This window comes from Pholcus phalangioides, unplaced genomic scaffold (genome assembly GCF_987345545.1).
Source record: "Pholcus phalangioides strain wild (caught in Gottingen) unplaced genomic scaffold, Ppha-v1.0 ptg000041l_1, whole genome shotgun sequence".
In the NCBI taxonomy this organism is placed as follows: domain Eukaryota; kingdom Metazoa; phylum Arthropoda; class Arachnida; order Araneae; family Pholcidae; genus Pholcus; species Pholcus phalangioides.
In genome coordinates, this window is record NW_028301627.1 from 6,447,177 (window position 1) to 6,467,121 (window position 19,945).

Below are 19,945 nucleotides of genomic sequence, written 5' to 3' on the forward strand. Positions count from 1 at the left end.
TGGTCATTCTTAAAACATTTATTAAAAATTTTTAGAAATTTAATAGAGTGATTAAAAAAAACTATAGACTTAAATTATTTTTAACTTGAACTATAGTAATTTAAACTACAGAATTAAATTATTTTTGATTTAAACTGCAGAAATAAAACTATAAAATAATGATTAAACTATTAGAAATTTCATAGAATGATTCTATTTTCACAAAAAATTCAATCCGAGTACATCTGTTTCCAGTACCTATTTTTAACTGATTTGTGATTGCTCCATGTATTTCATTTTCCAGCATCTTACGTCATTCGCCAGCATGTTTAGTGTTAAATGGAAAATGGTTTCCAGACGAGCATTAATTAAAATTACTTTGTCTAGACCAGGGCTGTGGTTGGTTTGAAGAGATGGAAAGATAATGCATGTAAGTGTTGCCATCTATCTTCCAAATCAAAAATGAAAATTTTTTCTGCAAATTTCCAACTATGACCATATTGGATGGAATAATTTGCTGCAGAAACCATTATAATTTCTGATTTATTTCATCTAGCTGGAACACAACTCAGATAATATGCAATAAATATGTTTAAGTTTATGAAGTAATTGAATATAAGCCGAGGATAGGAACTTTAATGACTAAACTGCCTATGTTATCTCTCACCATACTACTCATGGGATATACAAATCTGTGAGTTCCCCCCCCCCCACCAGATAATTTTACTCATGCGGCTTATGTGCCAGAGAGGCACCAAAATTATGTCTTGCACATGCGAGAATTTTGTCTCAAACCTTCCTTGCTCCTCCACATGATATATATATTGCACAGGGGGCTATATTATATATGCTTTTAATAAAGGGTGATTTATTTCATAGGTTTGTTAGATCATCTCGTATTATATAATACAGACCAATGTTTCTCATAGTATTCAGATTTTGGAAGAGGCAATCACTGTCCTCTGGAACTTTGTCTGTTATAGAATCAGCTATAAAACTGTAGATCCCAATACAATTAGCCTTGGCACGCAGAATATGACGATGCGACAAAAGTTATCACTGTAGCTGTGAGAGATGCTAGCTTCTTACTGTATTATTTTCATTATTAGAGTGTCTTTGGTGTCATACCCAAAGAAAAGTTTTTCTGAATTTCTATTGACTTCTTTCTGTTTGTCTGCCTAAATAAGCGCTTTGCTGGAATCTTACATCAAATACCTTTTAAACCAACCACGACCATGGTCCAAACAAAGTAATTTTAATTAATGTGCAGCTGGAAACCATTTTCCCTTGAACACTAAACATGCCAGTAAATGGTGTAAAAGGAAATGGCATATCAAGAGAATGAATAGTAGGAAATGAATAATACTGTAGAAAACTTGGAATCAAAATGAGAGACTGAAAATCTGTTAAAGATGCTGGAAAATATAATACATGGAGCAATCACAAATCAGTTAAAACAGATCTACTCGGATTGAATTTTTTGTGAAAATAAATCACAAGATTTTTTTTTTTTGGAAAAAAATAGCTGGAAACAGCAATTGAAGGGTTTTTGTTTTTTCATTTTTGTTCTGTGGATTCATAGTTTGACCCCCCATTTTATACGTTGTCTGAAGCCTAGGCGCCAAATCCTGGGGCCTCAAATCAATTCCATTTGCAGCCCCAAGAAATAAAATTGTGAGGAGGACAAATGATGTCATCGAAAAGTCAACTTCTGTTGTGACACAACTTCAAAGTTTTTTAAGGGAAAATTTTGTTTTTGGTGAAAGATGGCACAGAATTTAAGAATTTCAGCATTTTTGTAACAGAATGTAGCAAACGAGGAGAAAATTGTCAAAACTGTAACAGAATATAGCAAACGAGGGGGAAATTGTCAAAACTGTAACAGAATGTAGCAAACGAGGGGAAAATTGTCAAAACCGTAACAGAATGCAGCAGACGTCAGAAATTGTTTTAGCTTGTAGCAGATTTTCCACCCCTGCTGTTCACTAAATTGTTGAGAAGAGTTTGAGGGATTTCGTCCCATTCATCCTTTAGGTGGTTTTAAGTTTCTGGATGGTTTGAGGAGGGTTATATCTTTGAGCAATACGTCTGCAAAGTGCTTCATGCCATTTGAGGATCACCACACCTCAATAGGATAGATATGCCAGTCTAGCAGTGAAAAGAAAAGGAAATTCCCCTTCTGGCCAGACAGCCGCAGACCTTGCTAACACTACTGGCACTCATGTTATGCTAGGAGCACATAATCAGTGAGCAAGATTATGTTGGTCTAATGTGCATATTCGTTGGAATCAGCAACAGAAGGGACCGGGGGGGGGAAGGTGAAGAGCTGTGTTCTCTGACATATTGCGCTTCCACATTAACACCATTCTGGACACCAACAGAGAACATTAGCATCAGCAGAATATCCAGGAATTGATTGCTATGGCTAAGGAGTAATGGTGTGAATGGGTATCATGTACAATGGCAGAACTCTGCTTCATATCTTCAACAAAGGTATGGTAAAATTACTGTAGTATTGGATCGAAAATCTCCTGGGTCACGTCCATTTTGCTGAAGTGCAGTTGGTCCATACTTCCCTTTCATGGATGACAATACCCATCCACATAGGATCGATGAAGTGAATGACATGCAAGAAAGCAAATATATCGAGCATATGCCATGGTCCACATACTTGCCGGACCTAAAGCCCATAGAGCACACATGGGATGCACTCAGCAGACAAATAGATAAAAGACAAAACCCTCATCGAACCATACAGAAACTCAAAATCACCTTGAAGGACAAATGGGACAAAATTCTGCAAGCTCTTCTCAACAATTTAGTGGATGACATGTGCATAACAACAAATGCCAAATGTGCATCAGTGTCCAATGAGGTCACACTTTATACTGAAGAGAACTTATTATCTGTCCTTATTTCCAGCAGAACAAACACTTTTTGTAATTGCGTACAATTGCTGTGACGAACGAGCATCTTTTTCTCTTTTGCTTATCTTTTTTGCCATGTGGTGATGTCTGTTCCATAATATAAGTACTTCAGTATGTCTATTTAATACGTGCTAATTTAATACGTTCACTTTTTAAATGATGTCTGTCATTAGGTATGACAAAAAAATAACACTGTTCCTTAGCAATTGTCAATTAGAGTAGCTTTTATTACAGTTCTAAATCTGAAGTGTGTAAAATACTTGAATTAATCCTAAACCATTTTTCTTAATTAAATAAGCTCAAAAAATATGCCCCATAATGCATTTTTGTTCCTAGCACAAACGCTATTTTCATGCAATCAAATTGATTAATCAGGCTTAGAACAGCAGCCTATAAGCCCACCATCAACTTACACAAATCCATGCTTGAACCACAAGATTTTGTCACAGTAATTTCATATATACAAGGAATAATTGGAACACCGGAAAATACTAAATAAATAAAAAAAAAGACTGGCTGCACCAACCAATATAGTTCCGTTTGCATCAACAAGCTAAAGTGGCCAGGTATTTAACCTACCACTATGCGGTTATGTGGGCATTGTAATGGACTCTCACAGTGAATAGGGCCCAAATTTGATCTTCCGAAGCACAGAAGTAATATGCTGAAGCTTGTTTCCTGTTTCACTGACTTTGTGGTGCAAATGTGAGCCAGTCTCCAATTTAAACGGAACAGATGCAGTATGGTCCGTCACAACTTTGGCAACTTTTTCCTCACGATAAGTCACCAAGACCGTCATAATGGGGCTCTGGGTTGCCGTATTTTTTAACATCTTTTCAGTTTTCGCTGAATGATACCAGATGGCGCTGGCTTTGCCAAACAGAGGTTTTTCTTTCGTTCACTGCGTTTTTTCAAAAATTCAAAACAGCCGTTGTTCTATTTCCAGCGTGTCTCTTGGATTGTTATTCCTCCCTTCTGTAGCTCGCGTCATTTGGATTATTATCTGGTCAGGTTGTATCATACCATTTTATTATTTCATTCTATTTATTACTTATTCATCCATTGCCATGCCTTCTGTCGGATTCACTTGTATTAGTCGGTTTATTATTTAAAATTAACCTACAGAATTTTTCATGCCCGGATCCAATTTATTATTTAAAAAAAGGTCCGGGTTTTAGTTTTAATGCATAGAATATTTATTTATTTAACATGCCCGGATCCGTTTACTATCAAAAAAGGGTCCGGGTTTTAATTTTAATGCATAGAATATTTATTTATTCAACATGCCCCGATCCGTTTCTTAAAAAAAAGGTCTAGGAAAACAATGCCTCTTAATGGAAAACCAGTTGACCCACAAAATTATTTACAAAAACCTAAAAATCCAGTCACCTGACACAAATACACTGCAGACACTCATAGATAATTTATATACAAAGTGAAAATTTGTGGGATGTACTAATTCTTTAGAAATTATTAAGAGAAAATGTTTAAGATGTAACAACCTGGTAGTAGTACATTGGTATTTTATTTCTAAAAAACCTGGTATTTTATTTCTAAGGAAATTTAAGAAACACACTCCAATGACTATCGCCAACATGATGAATAAAACTATTTAAAAATTTTTGAAATTTTTGACTTGCCTGTCCAGCTGTTTCACTGTAGCTTTCTCGTACTTCTCAAGCAGCTGAGATAATTGGGCATCATCATCACAAGAAGAGCCCCACCCCAAAACTCTAGCTAAATCATTTCCTGTACCTAAAGGCAAAACACCTACTGGGCACTGAAATTAAAATATGAATACAAATTAAATGAGATAATGTATTAAAGAGCACGCACACATACTAAGATCTTCTTTACTTTTATAATATACACCTGTTAAACAAAATTATCAAACATCTATCCCAACGCATAAAGTGTACTACAAGGATAGTTTCTCCTATAGCAGGGTTGATCAACAGCTGACTAGCGAACCGCATGTGACCTGCAGTTTGATTTTGTGGGACCCCCAACAAGGTAAACATACCGTTTAAAATTTTTCATTATTATTTGAGTTACTACTTACATTCATTATTTCTAGCGATGAATATAATTTACTATGTTCTCTGTGTTCTCATCATACTACCTCTGCTTTTTTTGAACACAAGAATTACTCATTTGTTATGGCGATTTTTATTTTCCTACTTTTTTCACCAACTCAGTAAGTTTGTTGCCTGTATACAGTATATGGATTTGCATGCATATTAAGTACTCTGCTTTCTACGACAAAACATTTTGAAGTTGATGCCCTCTCAGGATGGATGAATGTTACTGGCCAAGACCATGAAGTAGTAAATACAAAATTACTTTTTTTTTCAACCAGGCAGAAGTTTTTAGTAACTACTATACTTGTTGATTCCTCAAACTAAGCAAATATAAAATTAATAAACCACCAAATGGTCCACATACACCCCCCCCCCCAAATAGCTTTAAAAACAATACAATTTTTGCTTTGGCAGAAGCATTAATTGCAATCTACTACATTTATATTATTTGGCATTATATCGATGATTTCTTCCTCAATTAAAATCAATTATATGAATTTTGTTGATAGGTTTTGATAAAAAAAAAGTAGGAAAAGTAGGACAAAAACTAGAAAGTAAAACAAAACTGAGAAAGTAGGACATATCACCAAAAAAGTAGGACAAGTGGGAGCCCTGAAAAATGCTTATCATTAATGCAATTAATGAATACTGCTAAAGAAGCATTTTTAAGTAGTAAAATTAAGCATTGAATAATGCATGTATGCAAGCATATAATAATGTGTTCTGTACAGAAAAGTTTTTTTGCATTATTCAATGCTTATTTTTTTTATGAAAGTAATTGATATTATAGGGATGTAGGATAAATCAAGATCTCCACTACTCTCTATGCAAAAATTAGCTTTCAGCTAGAAAGTTTTCATGATGGAAGAAACATTAAAGTTGCAGTACCACTGGATGGTTGAGCGCTTATTTCATTTGATTGCTAAGTTTCAGAATAAAGAAAATAAACTAAAAAAAAAGCTAAAGATTATAGCTATTTTAATATGATCAAAATGTTCCAATGGTAGCATGGACAAAAAATATTGTTTAATACAATTATTTTGATTCATGGGAGAAATTATTTTTTTTATAATCTAAAAAACGAGCACTTCTTCACATCGAATCATAATATAAAAAACTGGAATATCATTTCCATACTTGATTATGTAAATTGAGCTTGTCTATTTCTGTAAGGACCCAACTAACACTGCCATCACCACCACATACAAGAATACGGAATGGATCAAATGTTTTAAACATCCTCAAACTGAAATAAGAAAAGTGTAAGTAAACAAAAAAATGTTCATAGAAACAAAAAATAACTTAGCTTTGTATTTATGGAAACAAAGTTTATATATACTCTTCACCCTTTGTTCAAGCCGTTATACATATAAAAGAAAATACATTTGTTACGTACCCTAAACTTGGTCCACCGTTCATGAGATCAAAGACTTGTGCAGGATTCAGAAGTTGTTTGAAACGTCGCAGGAACTTCACACCCTGATTATCACCAGATTTGGAGTTTACGAAAACCAACAGAGGGCTGCAACCAGGAGGGCACATGGCATCCCATGAATCATCCCTGTTGATACTGTGCAGTGCTGTTGGCGGTACAATTGATGCTCTGCACTGCCCAAGGGGACATTCTTCCATATAATGCAATCGACAAGAGGAGTGTACCTTTGAAAAAAATCATATCAAGTTTAGGATATTCCCACACCTTCCAAGTATTTGAAACACAATTAAAAACAAACTTTTACAATTAATGAAAAATATTAAACATTTTTTTGCAAAATTATGAAACACTTTACAATAGTTTTACAAAATTTCACATAGAAGAGACACTGAAGCTAGGATTACAAAATTATTAACTTACCATAGCTTTACACCATAAGCACCTCCAGTCTTGTAGCCTCAACACACTTCCGCATGTTTTATCACAGAGGTTGCATTTAGCACTTACCGGAAGATTACCTTCCATCCACTGATGTGGCATAAAAATATTCTAATCAAGAGGAAAAAAATGTAATTTAAGCTTGGCATACATAAGTGATATATAAATTTATGCTCAGAGTTCTTTTAATCTAAAACTGTTACATTAAGAGAAAGCTGTGTAATTTTATCGGTTTAATAACAAGGTAAAAAGTTGGTGTGAACATTCATTATATATATACATTTATATGCACATATTAAAGGTGTGATTTGGTTTGTATACAATTTTCTCAGAAGCTTAGTCCACAATTTTTTTTCCATCACAGTCATGAAATATAATGACTAATTATGGCTCTTTACATTTTTGAACAATTTTTTTTAAGACAAATAATAAAAGAAATTAAGTAACCTGACACATTTTGGCACTCCTGGGTGCCATTCAAAGGTAACACTATACGACATAACCATCAATCTACAAGAACGAAACATCTATTACTTTCACTGTATTCTGTTGTGTTTGGATGTCATCCCATTCCCAATGCTGGATAGTTTTGATTTGGTTGTCTGTCCCCTTGGCAACCTCCTAGTTGGGGTGCAAACATTTCTAAAGAAATTGAAGCTATGATTCTCAACATTAAGAAGCAATGCTAGATAGATTCACTTCCTGGTTATTAACACATCTCTGATGTTCATTGAATCTTCGTTCAATGGATATTCTGATTTGACCAATGCAGCCTTTTAGACAGTCAATTTAGGGAATATAATAAAATTTCCCATTCTCTGTTAAATGGAAGAGGATCCTTTTGTGGTCTTAACTTGAAGTTTTTGCTGGCATATCCACAACAGAAAATTAAAAACGATGTAACAGTGGTTTAATTTTGCATGTTAAATTTGGATGAAATGGAGATGAACAAAAATGTCCCTGGGCCAGTTATTGAGGGAAGTAGCAGAGTTTACTTTGCGAAATTTGTGGATGATGCTATTGATTAGATTGATGTTAAAACCATGGTCAACAGCAATGGCTCAAATGAAATCTAGTTCCTTTACAAGAGGACTTGACTCTAAAAATCTTGAAGGCTTTTCTCGTGTATGAGCAGAAAGCTGCTAATTTAAGTTGAGGAGAGTAGTCAACATTTTTATTGTAATAACTATACAACCCCTCGCAACATGAATGGCATACCTGTGTACTACACGTTATTTGGATAATTTTTCTAATTGAAAATACTCCTGTAGGGTGAACGTGGTTTACCAGTAAAATACTATATACGTCTTGTTACCTATACATCCTGTACATTACATGTAGTAGTGTCTGTTATGTGAAATATTGTGTAAGCCGACTCACATGTTGCTTCGTTTGCCTGTGAGACAGAGGCCACATTATAAACCAAAAAGCCACTTGGAGATAGCTTGTCATCCAGTGCCCGAGTGGCCTGGTGGTAAGATGCTCGTCTACCATCGTGAAGGTTGTTGTCAGGGTCCCGGGTTCGAACCCAAGGGAGGATATTGATAAGATATTTTCCCTAACGAACTCGAGGCAACCACCGATAGACAGCGCCTTCACTCCCAACCCATCACACTAATGGCAGTAAATTGCACTATAGCGATATGGCCAGAGTTGGTGTTTGGTGAAGCAGCTTGTCATCCAGCAAGACATCAGATTTTCACGATGAATGTCAATCTCACCGTATCAAAATTATAATCAATAAACCAATAATTTTCTTATTCGAAATATGATTATTTATAATTTTTGATTAGTTTGAAATTCTAATTCACTCAAATTCAAATTTACCAAAGAAAAACTAATTTATAAATAAATCGAACTTCATCATGTACAGTAACCTGATGACATTATGCCATCTTCAAGCGCAAAGTTTGCATTGATTGAAAACAATTTATTATGTATTTTTTATTACTGCGTTGTATTATTTTTATTTTGCTTTTCATTATTTTCATAAATTAAAAATTAATTAAATTCAAACACATATTTATACCTCAAACAATATTTTCAATATTTTAATAATTGTCTTTTAACGGGAAAACGGGGGGGGGGGGGGGAGAGGAAATTAACCATTGTCGCAAGGGGGGCCACAGGAATGAGAAATGGTTGAAAGGGGGCCATGGGAAAAAAGGCTGAGAAACACTGGTATAGACAAACTGTAGCATATATATAAGTATTGTATATTCTTCATCTATAGTTATGGCTTGCTGTTTGATTATTTCTTTCATATAGAAGAACTAACTTGCTATACAATAGATATGGAAAACTGGATGAAGAGATTTCAGTGTTTCAAGGGAAGAAAAATTCATCTCAGTTCTCACTGGGACTCGAACCCAGGTCTCTCATTTTCTGGATGAATGCTCTACCATCTAAGCTATGAAGACAGAATTCTCCCCTCTTGGAGGGTATGTTATATGCTGAGTGGTCCATGCAATGGACGGTGACAACATTTTGTTAATAGCTCACAAATGACATTTCTTCACATCATTCTTCCACTTTTCCAATATGTTTACATTGGATGAACGCAGGTGTCGGGAGATATGATCAAAGTATTTAAAATTTCCATGGGGATGGATAAAATGGACCATGAATTACTAATAGCATTCAAGGAGCATTCACTAATGCTTTTACAAGGAGACACCAGTATAGATTGGTAAGGAATAATTCTAGGTTGTGGTGTCGCAGGGAATTTTTCTCTTATAGGGTTGTTAATAAATGGAGTGGCTTGCCCCTGGAAGTAGTAAATTGTAACACAATTGACATGTTTAAAAAGAAATACGATAAGTATGTTGGGGCAAATCAACAAGCTATCCATACTTAGAATAAGACAATCATAAATATTTCTATAGGCATTGTATAATTATTTATCATATAGTTTTTATAATTACATTTTAAATTCGGGTGCTGTATTTCAGAAATATATGACATACGTATTTGTTATTGTCATCTTTTCTCAGCTACCTCGTTGGGCATTCTGCCTGTTGTAGCTTTGTATTTGCATAACGAAGGATAGGTGATAACAGCAAAAGAACATTTCACTGATTTTCCCCTTTTTCTCCGACAACTCCATTTGACAACAAGATCTAAACCAGCGATTCTCAACCTTTTTTGACTCGCAGAGCTCTTTCTGGTTTATAATTTCTATAGGGGAACCCGTAGAAACATTTTTTATTTATTCATCAAAAGTTATTTCTTTTTATTGTTTAAAAATATTGATAATTATATAATTTTTTTACTGTTTTTTGCTATTTTTCTCAAGCGGCCGTGAAACCCCCTGGGGTGTGCACACAGAGCCTCAATGGCTCTGCAGAGCACAGCCTGGGAAACACTGATCTAAACTACACACTGTTGAAATTTGTTGCCAAAAATTCAAGGAAAGTATTAAAGCTGGTTCAAAACTGGCACCAAAAGTTTTTTCATAGCCATGGTGGAATTCAAACCAAAGTTTGATAGCACTAAATATACAGCTCCGTCAGGAAGCCCTTTCTTTATTCTTAATGATTGAAATCCATGCTTGTGGCATTTTTACATTTGCTGCAATAGTGACATCAAGTTTTATCAGAAATTTTATGAATGCATGTGTTTGGCATAGAAACTGACAAGAGAATTCCCCTCATCGGTGTATTGAGTGAAACTTCAATTTTTGATCTATTGGTAACATGTGGTAGAATGTTTGGTTATACAGAGAAAAAATTACTGACAGATGTTACATTCTCAGCCAATCTAATAACTAGGGCTAGGATTTTATGCCCTAAAACTTCTAAAAAATGCTCTATAAAAAAATGCATGTATGCCCTTAAAAAAACTGTAATGTCCTAAAAAAATTTAATTCCCATCTCAGATGACATTAATTTTAGCAAAATAATATGATGAGAAGCGTCGATGCAGTCTAGACTGTTTTAAACTTTACCATTACTTATTGTATGTACAAAAATTCTTCATTTTAGTAACCACTGGGAGTATCAGAGAATCAAGAACATATCTTTCTTTTTTTTTACAGTTAAGTTTTCCCCACAAATTCAGAATTAACATGCTTAATGAATGAATTATAGAACTTTGCCACTGGACTTATCCCGTTGCCGAGATCTCTTCCAGCCCAGCTTTGTGGTAGAGTCTAGAACACTTTATTTTGTGTCAAAAAGAAAAATAAAACATACAAAATTTTTACAACATATTTCCCCCGGATGGGATTGTGAGTTGGAGAAAAGTTTCGGGGTTTAGTTAAGATGGATGAATATATACATATTAGGATAGAGGTATGTTTTAAAAGCCATTGAGGCCCCCCCCCCATGCCATCTCATCTGTTATCTTACACTTGCGATATTATATACACAGGATACAAAAAGAAAAAGAAACGAGAATCTTATTGTGATATATAAAATATCCATCGGAGCGAGTCATCTCGCTTAACACCTTATTGGTGAGCAAATGGGTTTGATAACTTGCGGACTAGAAGCCAGCATCAGTTTTATAGAATTAACATGCTATCACATCTATCAGTAAAAATATCTAGTGAAGCAGTCATTGCTCGATTTTACAAACCTCTAATTTATGAACTGCAAGTTTTTAATGAACTAATTTTCTGGTCCTAAAGAATATACCATTTCTTTAAACATCTTTCTTATTGATGAACTATTTTTCACATCAATGATTAAGACATTGCACAGAATTTAGAAAAAAAAATTTTTAACAATTCTTTTGTTTGATAAAACTTTCAAAATTTCCCACATGTTCCAATTTTTCCCATTTTCAATATTGAAAATTTCCCATAAAGGGTTAAGATTTTCATGCTATGGGATTGCAATGTCGTTGCTGATGGGGTGGAAGAGCTGAAATTCAGGTTTCCGCCAATCAGCGGCTGTGTTTCATTTTTTGTGTATAAAAATCCTAGCCTAAATGATACAATTTACATCCACTGCACTTGAGCATGATTTTAAAAAAGGTTGCAAAGATTATCAGCTGGTGCTCATATTTCTGTTGTATAGCAGGAGTTTGACACTTTCATGAATTGTCATAGATCCACATGTTCTGAGGTACATTTTGAAGGGTTCTGTGTGAATAATGGAAAAGAAGAAAGCTTTCATCAGAGGTGGGAACAGAAAAAAAAATCAGTCTGAAGTGGAATTGGAATAGCTGAGAAAAAATTTACTTTTTATCAAAAATTATGAAATATGCAAAATATGCCTTAAAATTTTTAAAATATGCCCTATCGAATAAAAATAGCGAAATATGAAAAAGAAAATATTATATATATATATATGCAAAGACAAAAATCCGAGCCCTACTAACACAATATCTGACTAAGTGCCAGTTATCTCCAGATAGCCAAAAAAGTATAGTGCAACTTTATAGCTGCTGCTGCAGAAAATGTGCCTCGTGGATGAGGACGAAATATGTAGAAAGTAAAATTCTGATGAACCTAGGCTCCATAGCCTGGAACTATCTTCTCATCACTGGCCATGAAAGCCTTCATTTCCCTAAATCACCATTACCCTGGCAGAAATTTCAGAGATCAAAAATAAAAGACTCAATACTTTCTTGGCGCAAGCGTATGCAAATAAAAAATACAATAATTAATGTCTGAGTTAAAGTATCAAATCAGCATGAAAGTTAGAATTTTTTCATAAAACTATGATGGTTTCTAGCCTGCATTCAAAATAACAATCATGCACCATTGTTTATGTACATTGAATATATATATTCACAGTATTTCTAAACTAAAAATATAATGATCAAACTTACGACATCTTCATCCTCTATTACATCTTTTCCAACTGATGCAAGAGTTGTCCATTTGCAATTGTTTGATGCTTTTACAGCACAACGCTTATGGACTTTGAACTTACACACTAAGAAAAATAACAGGATGTGTCACACCAAAACTCATCTAAAATAAATTATCACATGCACTTATGAACTCTTATCACTCTAGTTATTTTGAGGGAAGCAACAAACACTTTATTCTGAATAAATGGTACTATGTTGGAGTTTCATATAATGCTTCAATGTATATGCACTAAACAAAGCCTGCTATGATAGAATTAAACAAACAAATAGCTGCACTGGAATCTTGTTTATTCATAGCTCAGTTACACACAACTTTAACGCTTATACAATTGACTTTGGTCGCAATTGGTTCCTATTCATTTTAATTTTAAATAATTCAATTATTCAACATTTTCCCTTTGACTCAAACTCTGAATCTTTTGAAAAAAATGTCATTTATATCCATCAAATGTACACAATATTTATAAGTGGTGAAAACTACACACATTGCTACAACAGTTATTCTTGCATATTGTCACAGCAAAAGCTATAAATTTTAGGCTGATTGCTGCCGTATACGAAAATCACCAGTGAGCTGGTTGATGGTAATTTAAAGTGAACACTCGCATGATTTGTTTATTGCTTGTTTCTGAGAATACGCAGAAGTGGCAAGTCCCAAAGGAAAGGGTTTTAATTAATTTCAAGGCCATATGTCCTTTCATAGTTTTTCTCCCAATATTTTCAGCATTATTCAAAGAGGGTGAGAAATTCCATTGTAAGCATACAGGTCTGCTGATTTAAGGTCTCTGTTATTCAACTTACAAATTTATGCACCGTTTTGACTCAGCCTTTGAAACGACATATAAACGAGGTTCCACTATAATTTTATTACTGGGGTCACTTGCGTATTATTGCATCTGTGATACACAAATGTTCTACACACTGATTTTTTAAAATTTCACCAAAAGATATGCAAAGCTATTTTTCATCCACTTTAATTAAACATATTTATTCATTGATACAAGGCATTATTTAATCTGTAACATTCCAGATCGTAACGTTTTCAATGAGATGGCGTTGCAGGAGCAAGCAAAATGTGTCTGGTCTGAAAGTGAGGGACGAAATAGTAGGGTTTGGTTATGTGGTCATTTGCATGTGTTATGTTTGTTTTCTTGTGGATTGTGTTTAGTTATTGTTTTCTCTGATTAAATGTTATTGTTTTTAAAATTATGCTTGGGCCATCATTCGTATGTGTTATGCTACAAATCAACATATTTATTCAATGAATTAATATTATCTTGCAGCAAGATAAATAACAGATTAGGTAGCAAGTTATTGCCGCAGGATATTAAATAACTAACTTTGATATTAATCTGATGATTTGTTACGTCTTCTATCCAAGAATTTAAGAAATGGTTTAACAATCAGTCACAAACTACAAGTCTTAAACCTACTAATCATACATACTCAGCTATGGCCTACAGGCCAAATGGGGCCCTCTGAGTCATCTGATGTAGTCGGCAATCTCAAATCTAATTTTGGTAAAAAATGAACTAAGCAGGGCATTTCCAGACCACTTAATGGACCCGAAGGACATTTACAGATCATGCAAGCAGCCCACAGTACATTCCTATATTACTTAAGTGATCCGTGATATAGTTACAGATAACATAAGTGACCCGCAGGACATTCACAGATCATTTGAGTGACTCGCAGCGCAGTTTGATGTAACTAAAGTGGCCCCACACAGAACATTCTCATATCACTTGAGTAATCTGCAGCATGTTTACAGATTGCTTAAGTGACTCATGGCATATTTGTAGATCACATAAGTGACCTGTGTAACAGTTCTGATGCAGTCAAGCTGCCCATGGTGCAATTCCATATAATTTAAGTTACCCCCGGCGCAGTTACAGATCACTCAAATGGCCTGTGGCAAATTTCTAGATCATTTAAGTAATTTGCAGCACACTTAGAAATCACTTAGTGACCTGCAGTGCTGTTCCAAATCACTCAAGTGGCCTTCAACACATTCTCAAACCAATAAGTGGCCCTGCACTCCCTTAAAGGATGAGTATCCTTGCTATAGATGATCTAATGTAGTGATCCTCACACAATATGCTGAAGGTGCAACTGCACACCATTGATCACATAGATTAGTCCAGGGTGCTCCGAGATGAAGTTATATTGCGCATAGCAATCTTATCAAATAAAAAGATGATTTAGATTAGGGATATGATTCACAACTACATATACTGCAACAGGATGCTATTGAAGTACCTAGGGATATCTAAAATTACCAAGTGTGCTGCAAACATATAAAATTTAGGAATCCCTTATCTACTTAATGTGTTACGTAGATGTTACCTGCGGTAATGAAGTATCATAAAAAGAGGAAAACTTCAAATTTCAAGTTACGCAGTTCTCCAATTGAGACCAGATGTTCACATATTTAAAATTCTTATCAAGGACAGGAGATTCGTTTAAATGAGATTACAAGTGCATAATTATCAAGATTTACCTTCACAAGACAAACCATGAGACGTCACACCAGATAATGCTTCTCGACACACATTACAGTAAGTTGGCCTAGCATGAGAAGTCACATACCAGTTATGTTCCCCAGACAAAAACTGACGATGATCCACACCCTAAGAGGAAAAAAAACTATAAAAATTTTAGCTAATTCATACTAGCACATTATGAATTATCACAACAATCTTTCATACATGAATGATTATTAGTCACAAAACTAAATTTATTTAACCTATTTGTATCCTCCTTATAATTTTTCCACCTGGCCTGTATGTATCACTATGAATCAATAAGGAAACAGGTTTTATTAACTGTAAAAGTGTTAAAAAGACTGGCAAATGTGATAATTGCCATTCTGGATGAATACAAAATACCATTCAGTTTCAAACCAACATTCAGGGAGAAAGGATACAACTTTATCAGAATTATTGAAACCAAAAACTAATCAATATGCAGCTTTACATCCAAGAAAGAATTTGTCAAAATAGGTGCTTGTGTTGACTATGGTTTGACAAATCTATATATATAAAATTGATTTTCTGTCTCTTTGTGTGTGTGTTCTCTATAAAAATCTACAATTTTAGATGCCGTCACACACAAATTTTGCATACGTACAAAACGGGACCCTACTTGAATGAGATAGGCTATTTTAAAAGTTTGTCAGCAAATACCCTAAATGGGCAAAAAACTGTCTGGCAACAATGGTTCCTGGGCCTCAACAATAACTTAAGGAATGTTTACCGTGGTTCCCTAGCAATGCATTTCAAACATGCATGCGCCTTTACAATGGTTTGTCACTTCTTTAATGCTGCGAGCATTATGTATAATAGTTTATGCCTTCATAATGGTTTATCACTTTTTCAATCCTCCCAGTTATTGAAAAAAACCTAGGCAGTGCTGGGTATTATAGCTAGCTGAAAAAATAATTTAGGTCAGTGGCAGATCCAGGGAGGGGCGAGGGGCCTATCGTCCCCCCCCCCCCAAGAGCTTTCACACAATAGGTAATGGGGTGTCTCTCCCAAGAGACTTGAACAAAACAACTTCATTTACATCTTTTTTCCTAATTCTTAATTTTTTTTAATTATTTTTTTTTTCTATAAGTTCCTCTCCCTAAAATTTATGCACTCAAAGAAGTTCAACCTTGAGCTTTCTTCTGCTAGTAAGGTCAAAAGAATAAAGAAGCCATAGCTGGAGGGTCAGTTGTATTTCTGCCAGTTCTATACGGATTCCGTGCGATTCTTCTGTCATGCTGCCTTTTTGCTGCAACATACCCATGTAAAAAATGTACACCCTTTACTTTTCTTGGCAATGCACAATAAAGCACAAGCCATCGAATAAGATAAATCATCGTTTTCTAGCCCTTGTTATCCCTTCTTTTACTTCAGTCCTGAAACACGCAAGCTTGACGTACACCAAATCTTCGAGAAAAAAAAAGCTATTTTCTGTAAGTGAAAGTTTTAAAATAAATGGGTTAAGAAATTTCATTTCGTTACTTTTGCAGCACACCTGGGGTTTTCCCAAGGAATGAAGCTGCATTCGCTGGCGGATTCACTGATAATGACATTATCAGGGCCCCCAACCCCAGGGTGAAACTAACAGGGCTCAGGATGATTCTTATCATTTTTTGATTTTTCACTCTACAAATTCACTATAGTGGGACCTAAACGAATAAAATCTCAGCAATGTTTCCCTCCACAAAAAAAAAACCTAGCTTAAAAGTCCTGCTGCAGGTGGTCAGCATTTGAACATAGCCTCTCTATAATATCTATGAAGATATAGGCCTTAAAAATTTTCAAAGATAAGGTGTACAAAGCTGGAAATTTTTAATGTGAATTTCTTTTAATTTTACCGTCTTGTTTGAAAATTATAAGAGGTGAATGAGGAAGTTAAAGATATTATTTGTAAATACCGACATGTCATAAATGGGTGTTTTACTGTAGTGTTTCTTTTCATTTTAACCCTTTCTGGTGCTGTGTTCCCCATAGTGAGACCAACTGTTTACATTGTTTTTAATGGGTTTTGAAAAAATTTCTGCCCTTTGAAAGGGTTAAAAGAGGTGCGTTATAAAATTTTCATTGAATTTCTAAAATCATTCACAGAAAGACAAATTAACTGTCTAGAACATGAGTAATTGAAAGAAGAATGCTTAATGTTCCCTACACATATCGCCAAGTCCTCGAAGCATGTACGTGAACATGAAAAATTGCTGGAGTGAGCATAGCTCGGCTGTGGACGCTTGAGTTACCAGCAGTGGTTCCCAACCATTACAGTGCATATGGCAAGCAGATCATAGGTAAATACTAAACAAAAGGTATTGAGCGAAAGAAGCAGAGTCCACAGAACGACCACCTTGGGATCCCCATGGATGGAAACAAAGTCCCTTTGGCCGGGTCTAGTGCTGGGTGGCGAGTACTCAGCTGATATGAATTATCAGCGAGTATGAATATTGTACGAGCCAAGCAGAGCAAATGGAGGGCCCCACATGTATCTGCCAGCAAATAGATAGAATTTATCCCAGATAGAATTCTCTACCAAATGAGACAAACAGACCATAGAGGGCTCATCTGGGATCACTGATGTAAACAATGCTCATTTGGCCAATCTCAGCAACGGCATGCAGTCTTAATACGGAAAACATATACCCTGTGCTGTACTGAAACCGCAACTGCCTTATCATGGACCCTACATTTGAGAGGGTAAAAACTGCAGCATAGGCTTTTCTAAAGCGGTCATTTTAATTTTAAGCAGTCACATACATTTTTTTCGCAAGCTCAGTGCTATGGGTAAGGGGCTATCATTGTGTGCCTAGTACATACTTATTTCATAACTTTGTTCTTGTGAGTCAAGGTCATGCCCCTCCCCAGGACGGGGCTGGTGAAGCTCTAGCTCTGGGGCCAATTCTCATTATTTGTTTTCAAGCCATAAATTAACTATAAAGGGATTCCACACAAGAACATTTTAGAATAATAATTCTTCATATGCTTTTCATATTCTGCTCTCTTTTTCATCTGCAAAGTTTTCATTTATTTGTACAACTGCTCATGATACAGTTAATAAAAAACATTTTTAGCTGGAAATGTGCATCAGTATGCCTTATAATGTTTATAAATATAACATATTATTCAGTCTGCACCTCAAACTTTTTTTTTTTTTCGTATGCTATTCTTTGGGCAGAAAGCAAAAATGTTCAAACTTATTGTGAAAAACAGCTTATTCATTAATTGTAACACCAGTTGCTGCAAAAAATTTTTTAAATAAGTATGTTGCATATTGATTACTGAAATAGTATTTTCTGCAAAAATCGGGTACAAAAGTGAAGAGAAATAGTACTTCATATAATATGAGTTTAATTCAGTATACCAAAGAAACACTTTGCAAGACATGAAATAAAATTCATAACTACATGGAATAAAATATTATAACCTCATAAAAATCTTTGTTCCCAACGCTCTTTAAAGCACTTATCCATTCCTCCATCTCTTTACGGGATTCAGCGCAAAGAATGAGTCTTCGGAATGGGGTTATTAACTGCAAACAGAAAATGAATGATTAATCAAAACACAAGGAAAATGAAACATGGTCTTCAATAAAGGTCACTTTATCACTTCACACGTACGATCTTTTCCTTGCGCTTGGAGTGGGACAGTCTTGTACGAAGTACAGAATGGCAAAACAATTTTTCGAAAGCAGTTCCTCAAAAATCTTATTGAAGAGCTGCATACATCATAAGTGTCGTTTGTGTGCTCTTGATCATGTAACTGTTCATAAGTCATCAAAAAAATGAAAAACGAGTCAGATGTCAGGTAACATCAAAATGTGGAAACAAAACTCTTGATTTTTAGCATGGGTTGTGCAAATTCAACATGTGGTAAATTTACAAGAATCACGAAAAAAATTTGCTTCATCATAAATTCCATTTATCATAAGAAATCAATATCTAATTGACTGAATCATATTATAATTTTTCTCAAACTTAATTTGATATGCCTATTTCACATCTTTGTCACACTATGGGTTTACTGAAAAAAGTATTTGCATTGAACAGTGCAAACACTGTATATAAAATTGTATTTTTTCTAAATTGCATCATTTTTTAGCTAATTTTGGAGCCCATTTTATATTCATAAACAGATATAGTTTTCCCTTATTGAACACACAATTAATCAACATTAAATATGAGTGGAGAAAAGCCCAGGAATCAAAAATAAAAACCTGTGTTATAGCAAAAACAGATTTCTTCACAGTTTGAGTCAATTTGACCCAGTCCGTGATACTAGGTATACTGAAAATATCATGGCTTCAGTGTTAAAAAAACAGAAAGAAAACCATAGGTACAGAGGCCGTCTAGTTGAAATATTTTAAATTTTTCCACACCCTAAGAGTAAATGCAAAAGCTTGTGAAGTTGTCAAAAAAATCCAATATATATATGAATCTGATAATGTCAGTAGATAAAGGAAACAAATCAAAGTTTGAAAATTAACTATTACAATTACCTAGTAAACATAATTATGGGACTAGAAAACTAATTTATCCACACTTTTATACACATGCATTCTTTATGGCGGTTCTGAAGTTGTTTACAGCTATTGCATGCCCAGAAGTGTACCTATAAAGGGGGCCTTAAGCATTCATTAAGCTCACTCAAGAAATAAGATAGGTCACACGTGTATCTGTAAAATAGTATAATAGCATAAAATAGTAACTGTAGATAAGAAGAATTTTTAGGAATAAAATATATGTGTTCAAC

At 34.6% G+C, this 19,945-nt stretch overlaps 1 protein-coding gene and 1 non-coding gene across 8 annotated transcripts in view; both read right to left on the minus strand.

Annotated features, from left to right (window-relative positions):
- Nucleotides 1–19,945, minus strand: part of LOC149065182 (diacylglycerol kinase delta) — a 170,294-nt gene that overhangs the window by 72,777 nt on the left and 77,572 nt on the right. For all 7 annotated transcript variants that reach the window (XM_089254486.1, XM_089254483.1, XM_089254485.1 and 4 more), the window contains exons 5-11: nt 18,621–18,725; nt 15,184–15,313; nt 12,639–12,745; nt 6,843–6,971; nt 6,384–6,646; nt 6,125–6,233; nt 4,547–4,686 (exon numbers count right to left, since the gene is read on the minus strand). In XM_089254486.1, coding sequence (XP_089110612.1) covers nt 4,547–4,686; nt 6,125–6,233; nt 6,384–6,646; nt 6,843–6,971; nt 12,639–12,745; nt 15,184–15,313; nt 18,621–18,725 — 983 coding nt within the window. The remainder of the gene's footprint in view (nt 1–4,546; nt 4,687–6,124; nt 6,234–6,383; nt 6,647–6,842; nt 6,972–12,638; nt 12,746–15,183; nt 15,314–18,620; nt 18,726–19,945) is intronic.
- Nucleotides 9,209–9,280, minus strand: TRNAS-AGA (transfer RNA serine (anticodon AGA)). The gene has a single exon. It is a non-coding gene; the product is annotated as a tRNA-Ser (tRNA).